Source organism: Empidonax traillii, unplaced genomic scaffold (assembly GCF_003031625.1).
Source record: "Empidonax traillii isolate 1590-97213 ecotype Southwest subspecies unplaced genomic scaffold, ASM303162v1 scaffold659:size354235, whole genome shotgun sequence".
NCBI classification, from domain to species: domain Eukaryota; kingdom Metazoa; phylum Chordata; class Aves; order Passeriformes; family Tyrannidae; genus Empidonax; species Empidonax traillii.
The window spans coordinates 266344-276652 of NW_020955852.1; the positions used below are offsets into that span (position 1 = coordinate 266344).

Here is a 10309-nt window from a genome sequence, read left to right on the forward strand (position 1 = left end):
TTTTAAGAGATTCTGGTTTATTTAAAACCGAATTACAAAATAATCTCTTTATGTGCTTCACTTAAATGTCAGCCTTACAAAAATTGCATGGACTTGGGTGAAATAATAGTGACTTGAAAGAGTCATTCACAGGAATGTAGTGAATGAAGCTTAAATAACAGATTTTAAATTGTAAACTCAATTTATAGATTGTACCAGAAAGCATCTATATTAAAATGCTTAATGATAACTTTAGTTTTACTCTCTTCCTGTGGGTGACAAAGTACTGTATATGTCTTATTTACTGTGTTTTGTTGGACTAGAAGGAGTACCAAAGAAGCAGATAGTCTTTCAACACATTTAACTTACAGTTTTGGGTGGATGTTTTTTGAGTGTGTTTTATTGTGTGGGTTGTTTTAGTTTTGGTGGCTTTTTTATTGGTTTGTGGGGGGTTTTGTTGTTGGTTGTTGGGGATGTTTTGGGTTGGTTTTGTGGTTGTTTGTTTGCTGGTTGTTGGTGATTTTTAAATGGACATTCGGCCCTCGTCCTGTAAATTAAAGCATTATAAAACTTGTGCAAATATCTATGCCTTGCTATATTAAGTATTTCCTGTTTAGATATTCCTTAATGACTTTTTCTTTAAGAGATAAGAGCTATTGCCTGTGTCAAACCAATGTAGTAGACACAAAAGCAGTGACAGAAAGAAGTCACCTTGTTTGCATCCTCATCTTGTGTTTTTAAGCACACACACACATTTTTTTTGACTTCTGGAAGAATGCACTTAGAAGCATAGCCTAAATTATTTTCTACACATGACCAAACCAAATTCTGGATGTCAGGTGAAATCTTAATATCTAAAGAAAACATCTTAAATCTAGGACTTGTAGAAAATAGAGTTAGAAAACGTAATTAAAATCAACACCTTAAAATCCTAAGTTGTTTTGTGGATTTGCTTTGACCTCTTTAGAAACAGTCTACCTTTTAGAAATTCCAAAAATTATCTTTCTCATGCTCTAAAACATTGTTCTGGGTTTCATTATACTCTAATCCTTAGGATTTTTTTTCATTAATGTTTAAAAAGTATTTCCTATTACTAATTTAGAATCTGTGCAAGACACAGATTTCAGATTTTTTTTTTTTAAACTAGAATGTGTAGTTGGGGTAGAAATTACAGTTCAAAGTTGGTGTGCCTGTACAGTATGTTAGTATTGTTTACTTTAAAATGTATCTGATGGCAATTGTTTTTTCTATGCATTTGCTTCCCTTTCACATAGAGAATGGGGAAATCTGTAAGTCTAATTTTCATTTCACTTAAGCAACATAGACTGTGTTCTCTGCTTCTTGTGGTCCTGTACATTGTATGCATGTTTCTATCTCATAATTTGCAGTGCCTTTATTCTTTTGTTCCTTGTTTAATATACTGTGAGTTAGCAAATATCATGGAAAAAAATATTCATCATTGTGACTTGTTAATGTTCTCTTAAATGTTATCAACTTCCTATTCAAGGTAAGTCACAAAACATGTGGTTTAGTTTCAGTAAGAATGTCAAACTTGACAGTACTCCTCTGCACCAGTTTAATATTTCATTTTCTAAGTAACTACATTAAAAAGTGAATGTGTTTTTATTCTGGAAAAATAGCCCCCCATTGTGATACAACTAATTGGACAGTAAGGGTTATTTGTTCACAAAGGAAACTTGTGTTTCATCAAAAGTCAGTTCTTGCCTGTTTTCTACCAACCAGTGCATGTGTAGAAATAACGTAAGTTCAGGCATACATTGGGTATGACAGCACACAAAAATGGGATAGTACTTCTTTTAAGTGGAACTCACTTGACTGCTGTTCTTTTTTTCAGAGTTCAGCATTTTCCTTCTTTCCTCTGTTTAACAAGTTGAGCTTCTTACAAAAATTTAGGAAGCTTACCTTGTGTACCATGTATGGTTTAAGTTCTACCCGTGCTTGAAGGTTAAGTGATGTTACTTAGCCTCAGTTTACATTGTACACAATGCAAGCCTTTATTTTAGTGCTGAATTTTTGCCTCCTCTGCCACAAATTTACATCTTGCATTTGAGTTTTAGTTGAACAATGTTTCAGCTTCAATATTTGTACATCTCAGTTACACACTCATGCTTTTCTTCATAGTTGTTCTTTGGTGTTCTCAAGATGCAGTTCTCCTGCAAAATGGAGCTTCAAGCATTCTGTTCCATATTTGGTTTTTGTACAGTTGGTTCTTAGTATAGATGACCACTGTGATAGAAAATCCCCCAAGAGGGACTGATAAACTCAGCTTTAGAAATGTCATTCTCTCGTGGGGGGAAGATTGGCGATAGCAAAGGGGAGAGAATCAATTAAATAGATAGGGCTAGTCTCCATTGTCCACTAAACTTCAGGCCAAATGCCTTTTACTTTCTGTTTGTAAAGCATCTACTTTTGGGCAGCAGATATTTTGCATAAATGAGCTAAGGGAGAGTTTGAATATTTTTGTCACACTGTAGCGCATTTCTGGTCTTAACTAATTTTACACAGATAGCAATTTCTCGGGAACTGTAAAGACACTTCTTTTGTTTTGTTCCAAAAAACAACTGAATCGTACTGAAATAAGTTCATCTTTGAAACCCTAGCAGTTTTTTCTTCTCATGCACAAATTTACAACAATTATATTTGTAGATGCAACAAGGAAAACATTAGTTAATGTTAATAATTTAAGGGGAAAGACTCAATTTCAGTTCAGTGCTTGCTGCCTTACTCTTATGACATGCAAAACTAGTAATTTTTTCAAAATGCTATGGTGTTTCTGAATTTTCTTCACCAGACTATAGTAATTTACTAATGTTTCTAAAGGACCATGGGTAAAATCTTGCACTACACAACATAAATACTGTAATCTTTCCAGTGCTTGCCTGTAATTGCCTTGTTTGGAAATTCTTGTATAAATCCAGTTACTTTTTTATGTGAGTCACTAAACTGGATTCTCAGTGTTTTCTGACAGAACTTTTACTTCTGTTGACAACAAGGTTTTGTTTCATCTCATTAAAAGATAACTGACAACTGGAAAATTTGTGCATTTTGGCAATCTGCTTAGAATTCTTTTAATTTCAGAGTTAAATGTTCTTTTCAAATTATTGCATTTTCTCATTTGTTTTGAATGTGTACAAATACTGGTGTCCATGAAAATAGTTTATTATATATGCTTATAGATTAAACTTATAAATTCAAGTAAGTAATGTATAATTCAAATGTGTAAGTATTGTAACAATGCTTAAAAATATTTGTTTGCATGCTAGAAATCAGTCAAATGTGAGAAGAATGCACACTGCTGTGAAGCTTAATGGAGTAGTGCTTAATAAATCACAGCATGCTCAGCTAGTTCTCCTGAATATGCCTGGACCTCCTAAAAACAGAAAAGGGGATGAAAACTGTATCCACTACTGTATTGACTCCATATTTCTTGAAATGGGGAATTTGATTTTTGTGATTGTGCCATTGCCTTTGGGGTAACTGTCAATAACCGTGGTAAACATAAGTTTGCCTCTAAGAAAATGACCTTTGATTCCACGAAGAAAGTTCAAAAAAGTATTGATAGCGGTAAGGGGGTTTTATTGATACAAAGCATTTCCAAATTTTGAACTAATTTTAAAATCTCTTATTTTTATCTTTTCTGTGGGTAAGTAGGGCAGAACCAGGAATTTGTGCCAACTTAGGCCTCACTTCCCTTTGAACAACCAGGTAACGGGACAGTAAAGGTTGACAGAGGAAAACTCTTTGATTAAATGTTGAACTCAATATTTGCATTGTATGTCAGACTTTTTGAGTGATTACTGGATATTTTGTTTCTCTTCTGAATAAATTCCTTGACCTAATGATACTGCAGACATGGAGTTTCTGGAAGTTCTAACAGAAGGTCTGGATAGAGTTCTCCTAGTCCGAGGCAGTGGACGTGAAGTGATCACCATTTATTCTTAATCTGTTTGCACATGTTGTTCAAACATAACACACACCCCCGATGAGAAAACCAAGTTATTTGCCATAATTTAAGCAGCTTCATTATGTGTTTTAGTGCATTGAAAATTATCTGCAAGCTGAATCTTCTGATGTTGTGGGGTTTTTTTCCTATTAAAGTGTTATATTGAAGTAGTATTTTAAGCAGATAGACTTATGTAGAAAATACTTCTACAGTGAATTAATAAATGGTGGATGGGTTAGGATATTTATATTTAGCAAATTCTGACACTTGTTAAGCTGTGGTGAAATACAAGAAGAATGGTAATGTGATGGTATTTTTAAACATATAGAAATGTAAGCATCTTTTGATTATTTTAATCTTTGTTTTGTGTCTTAATAAAGGGAAAAGTTTTAGGAAAGGTTGTCTTCTTTCCATACTGAAATACTGCAGAGATGTATACAGTCACTCAAACTTGTATATTATGTGCATAAGGTATTTCCTTAATGTTCATGATTTGCCACACTTGTTAAAAATAACATTTCTGTATTTAAAATACTTAGTCAGGTACCTGAAACCTGCAGGACACAGTAAATAGACAAGCTGAGTGGTTTTTTTTCCCTGAGCTAGTTATTGCATGACTATACCAATGACACATGTAAGCATCCAATTCATAGGAAGGCTGTGACGCAGAAACTCTACCTGGCTCCAGTTATAATTGTACCCATTGATAAATCACAGGAAGTTTAGGATATATGTATATTTTGAAAATGTTTTCTGTATGTGCTGCTGTTTAAAATAAAATCTACTTTTCTGAACTGAATGAACTCTTAGTTTTGTAAATATTTTGTAGATTTTTTTTTTTAGTTTGGTAAATGTTGTTTAAGGCCTTAAGTGTTTGTTTGGTATCAGAATATTGTTCTACTGTAAAAAGAAAGACATTATTTATACACATAAACTATTCTGTTAGTTCCTTTTCTTTTTCTTATTCCTTTATAAGGAAGGCAAGGCAATGCGGGGGCAGGCAAAGCCAGGAGAGTTAAGGGTATGTATGCAAGGCAAGGCAAGGGAGAGAAAAAGTAGGCCACCTAAGGCAAGGTGTGGGTAGGCCAGGCACAGAGAGATAGGGGTAGGCAAGATAAGGAAGTCAATGGAGAGGCAGGCAAGGTGAGGCAAGGGAGGGCTAGGAAAAGGCCAGGCAAGAAAAAGGAAGTTAAGTAAAGGCTGTATGTAAGGGACTGCAAGGGAGGTAGAGAAAAGAGGGAAAACAGCTAGGCCCAGTGTTTAAGGTACAGAGTATAGGCTACCCAGTGGACAAAAGACCAGCCCCAGCTTTCTCTTCTGCCACATTTGGTGTAGAAAATACAAAGTGTAAACAATTTTGCTGCACGTTGCCCCTTTGATTCAGAACCTTGTAGTTGCACCACAATCAAACGCAGTCCCTTTCACTAGACAGCCTGTAAACTGCTCTCTCACTGCAGCGCTCTGCACCTTCCTTCTCAGCTGCAAGTCCTCTCACACACTTTCAAGGCTTGCAGAGTATGCATCTCCCTCTTGCTCTCGTGTGAGGCTGTGTAGCTACTCCTTCAGCTTTAGGAGACAGAAAGTGCCTGACTATTCTTGGAGTTGAGAAAGAGGGTGCAAAGCAGGAGTCTAAAGAAGCCTTCTCATGGCACATAGCTCTGTGTGAAATGGAGTTGGAAATTTTTGCGTTTACAAGCACATGGCAGGAGAGACAGAATGGGAAAGTCCGAAGTGCTGAGAAAGACAGTGCAAGGCTCTTGCCTCCTTCCACACAAGCAGTTTGACTGTGTGCCAACACCTCTTTTGCAGTGGAACAGAACACTTTGCAGCTCTAGCTGCAAAAGAGAAGTGTGCCAAGAAAGAAAGCTTTTGGTGACCTCCCCCCTCTAATTGCACCCTTCCATGCACTCACAATGGCATGGCAGTCCTTTTTGCTTTGCAGCATTTAAACACTACCCACCCCACTGTGCTGCTCCTTCCTCTCAGCTAAATGTAGCCTGAAACACTTTCCACAGAGTCCACACTGTCCACTCCAGCTCCTGCAGTGTAGCGTGACGACCTGGTTCGGGAAGGGCACGGTGACCACCTCTTGGTCACTCGGGCCATTAACTCACAGACACCAATGTGGTGGACGGTAAAATGGCATTTATTAGTTTGTAACACGGCCTTTTATACTATTTAGCTACACTGTCACTTCCGTCTGCTTACGTTATCCCCTAGATACTATTGGTTATCAGGCATTGGAGGGGGTTGGTCCCTGTCTTTCCGTACATACCGAAATCTTCCGAACGCCAGGCCCTGTCTACCCACACTGCAGAGTAAAAGAGGCTGGGGCAAAAGGAGTTGGTGCCTTAGCCCTTCTCCTTGCAGCCTTTTGATAACACGCAAGACTCAGACACGTTACATCTCAGGCACAGACCCCATGTGTTATAAGGCAATCATTTATTACAGTTCTTTCACAGTTTATATACCCCATTACATTGGCAGTAAATTCCTGTTAGTAACTTTTCTCTATATCTACTTTTTAGTTAAGCATTCAATGAGCATGGGAAAAATACTCCCAAGCAGTTTCCCAGACAAATACATCTCACCACATCTGCTTTTATGTTGCCAAGTTCCACTTAAATTTCTCCCAGGGCCATATAATCTCACTTCCCTACACCTCCCCTTTCTTTATTTTCTAAGGCACTTAAATGTGTATGGACTTCTACCACCAAGGCTTGATGTATTGCCTTTGTGTCATAGATCATACAATCCCAGTCAAACATCGTAAACAGAGAATCATCCCCAATAGACCCAACACTGTAACCAAGCCACACATTAGAACCTTTTCACTCATGACCCTAATCCCAAAATTCAATCCTATACTTCAAAGGAGTTCTATCTGTCATTCACTGTCAGCTTCTTCGTTAGGTCCAGTAACTGCTGCAAGCTTTTGTGAATGGAGGTTGATTTGTCACTCAAATTCATGCAACACATTCCATCAAATTCTTTGCATCCATGCCCCTGTGCTAAAAGCAAAAAGTCAATAGCAGCTCTATTTTGCAAAGTAGCATGTCTCACCAATTCAGCATCGGTCAATATATCTGCAATAGCCTGACTAGTAGCATTTGTCTCTTTTGCTTACCAACATCCATCCTAATTTATTTAATGTAGCTGAAGCTTTTGCAGCTGCCACTCCAGTGTTAGGAAAGACACAGCAATTCTTGTCTCTTGATTCCACAATTCTATGTCATCCCTACACTTGTAAAGGTGTGTACATGTTTCCTGTACCTATTATGGTGTTAGGAATCACTGTTTTATTAGGAGTGATCAAGGTTAATTTTCCTATCGTACAAGGTCCTCTGATAATTTGTGCTGGTACCGAAGCCCAAGCTCTATCTCCACAAAGAGGAAAAGACCAGATGGTAAGGTCATGTGACTTGATAGGATACTGTTATCTACATGTGAACACCATAGAGGCCTGTTACTAAGTGGTCTGGTACCTGTAACATTCCGTGAGGTGCTAACATTCGTAAACATTATGCATCTGTGTGCACCCAGGGATCCTAAAAAGTTCTTGAGGGGTATTTGTACATGGCTGACCTACATGAGACCACCACCCATCCCAGGAGTCGTAAGTGTCATTTCTCATAAGATTCTGGAAGGAGGATGGTGTATGCAGTGAGTGATTACAAAGAGTAAACTTCCTGCAGATCTAGAGGTACACCTAATAAGCAAGTCAAAAAACAGTTGTTAGGTGTTCTTATCCGGACGCATTACATTGGCTAATGTAACCCATATGTTCTGTTTCAGTTGAGCCCCTGACCATCCTGGAGTTACTGACACTATGGTCAGCAGTCCCAGCAGCTTTGCAAATATCACCCAGTATATCGTGCTGCTTCACTCTCTGATGCATTGCTATTGCTGTTGCCTGCATCAGTATTGTTCTTGTTAACAGAGGTATCAACTGGCCGGACAAGACGAACAGGAATCCATTGTGGCCTCCTACCTGTGGAGACATAGGCATATCCTTTCCCATACGTTATTAATTCCACTAGAGAACTCCACTGACCTGTTTCTGGGTCCCTATATCTCACATAAGGTGTGGTGGGCCATGGGGGCTTATGAAAATGTCAAGAAACAGAAGTGTCATTATCAACCTGATTCAAAAACTTTAAAACATGGATTGCTTTCCATAACTTTCCATGTTCTTGTGGAGTGATACCCAGGGAAGTCCACCTTTTTTATGTAGCATGTCTCTCCAGGTGCAGTGAGCACATTCAACACTTGCTTGACCAGTAGGAGAATGCAGAATGCCAAGAAACATGGCAAATTCCCCACTTTTGTAAAAAAATCTGGGTACTATTCAATTCTAACCTTGTAGTTGCATCACAGTCAAGTGCAGCCCTCTTCTCTAGACAGCCTGTAAACTGCTCTCTCGTTGCAGAGCTGTATACCTTCCTCCTCAGCTGCAGGTCCCTGCATACAGTTTGAAGGCTTACAGAGGCCGAAGTGTCAGTCTCCCTCTCAGTCTTCTGTGTGAGCCACATAGCTGTGTAGTTGTAGTGGACACTGTGCACTCTGCCAGCCGGAAAGTGTTTCAGGCTACATGAACCTGAGAAGAAGGTGCAGCGCAGAGCAGGGTGAGAAGTGTTTAAACCCTGCAACATGAAAAGGACTACCACACCATTGTGAGTGCACAGAAGGGCGCAATTGGAGAAAATTTTCTTAGTCCATCTGGGGACCCAGACGGGCCTCTTCATTGTGGGGCTTTGGACACCAAACCAATGAAGTTCCAGCCAGGAAGAAAAACCCTTAGCCTCCAACTCTGCTGTGCAATGCGTGAGCCACCCTTGGCACTCCATGCACACCTGGAGCTTCCTGTGCTGGCACCTTTTGTCTGGAAGGAATCTTAATACTTTTTCCATTTGGGGATTCAGACGGACCATTTCGGTGCAGGGGTTCAGGCAGAAACAGATGAAATTCCAGCCACGGAAAGCAATACCTTAACCTAACTCTCTCCTGTTCAATTGGTGACTTGCTTTTGGTACTCTACTGCAGACATAGAGCTCTCTCTGCTGGCTCTATGTTTTTGGAAGAAATATTAATTCTTATTAGATTGTGGGATGCAGACTGAGAATTCGAACACAAGTGGTTCTGACAGAAACCAAATGCATTTCCACACAGGAAAAAAAAGGCTTTATCCTCCATCACTAATATACATTTGGTGAGCCTCTCTTGGCACGACATGCACACTTAGGATTTTCTATGCTAGCACCTTTTGTCTGACAGGAATCTTCATTCTTAGTCCATCTGGGGACTCAGACAGATCGTTTCAGCATGGGACTTCAGACACCAAACCAATGAAGTTCCAGCCAGGAAGAAAAGCCCTTAGCCTCCAACTCTGCTGTGCAATGGGTGAGTCACCCTTGGCACTGCATGCACACTTGGAACTTCCTGCGCTGGCACGTTTTGTCTGGGAGACAAAGTTCCCTGGCTGGAACTTCATTGGTTTGATGTCCGAAGCCCCGCACTGAAATGGCCCGTCTGAGTCCCCAGATGGACTAAGAATTAAGATTCCTAGCACACAAAAGGTGTCAGCGTAGGAAACTCCAGCTATGCATGTAGTGCCAAGGGTGGCTCAACAATTGGACAGGAATGTTGGAAAGTAAGGGCTTTTTTTTCTGGCTGGAACTTCATTATCTTGGTGTCCGAAGCCTCGTGCTAAAATGGCCCATCAGGGTCCACAGATGGAATAAGAATGAAGATTCCTCCCAGAAAAAAGGTGCCAGCACAGGAAGCTGCATGTGTGCATGGAGTGCCAAGGGTGGCTCACCGATTGCACAGCAGAGTGTGAGGCTAAGGGCTTTTTTTCCTGGCTGGAACTTCATTGGTTTGGTGTCTAAAGCCCAGCGCTGAAATGGCCCGTCTGGGTCCCCAGATGGACTAAGAATGAAGATTCCTGCCAGACAAAAGGTGTCAGCTCAGGAAGTTCCAAGTGTGCATGCAGTGCCCAGGGTGGCTCACCGACTGCACAGCAGAGTTGGAGGTTAAGGGCTTTTCTTCCTGGCTGGAACTTCATTGGTTTGGTGTCAGAAGCCCTGGGTGGAAACGGCCCATCTGAGTCCTCAAATGGATTAAGAATTAAGATTGCTCTCAGACCAAAGGAACCAGCACAGGAAGCTCTGTGTGTCAATGGAGTGCCAAGAGTGGCTCACCAATTGCACAGGAGAGATGGAGGCTAAGGGCTTTTTTTCCTGGCTGGAACTTCATTTGGTTTGTGTCAGAACCGCCATGCTGAAATGGCCTGTCTGAGTCCCCAAATTGACTAAGGATGAAGATTCCTCCAAGACAAAAAGTTTCAGAATAGAAATCTTTATGTGT

At 40.0% G+C, this 10309-nt stretch overlaps 1 protein-coding gene across 5 annotated transcripts in view; it reads left to right on the forward strand.

The window, feature by feature from the left end:
• Positions 1-4742, forward strand: part of LOC114065426 (solute carrier family 12 member 7-like) — a 64060-nt gene extending 59318 nt beyond the window's left edge. For 4 of the 5 annotated variants that reach the window (XM_027899338.1, XM_027899334.1, XM_027899337.1 and 1 more), the window contains 2 exons: positions 3264-3397; positions 3851-4742. In XM_027899338.1, coding sequence (XP_027755139.1) covers positions 3264-3397; positions 3851-3942 — 226 coding nt within the window. In that variant the 3' untranslated portion in view covers positions 3943-4742. Of the gene's footprint in view, positions 1-1253; positions 2520-3263; positions 3398-3850 lie in introns of those variants that run through there. The other variant, XM_027899336.1, reaches the window with a different exon arrangement.
• The last annotated feature ends 5567 nt before the right edge of the window (positions 4743-10309 follow it).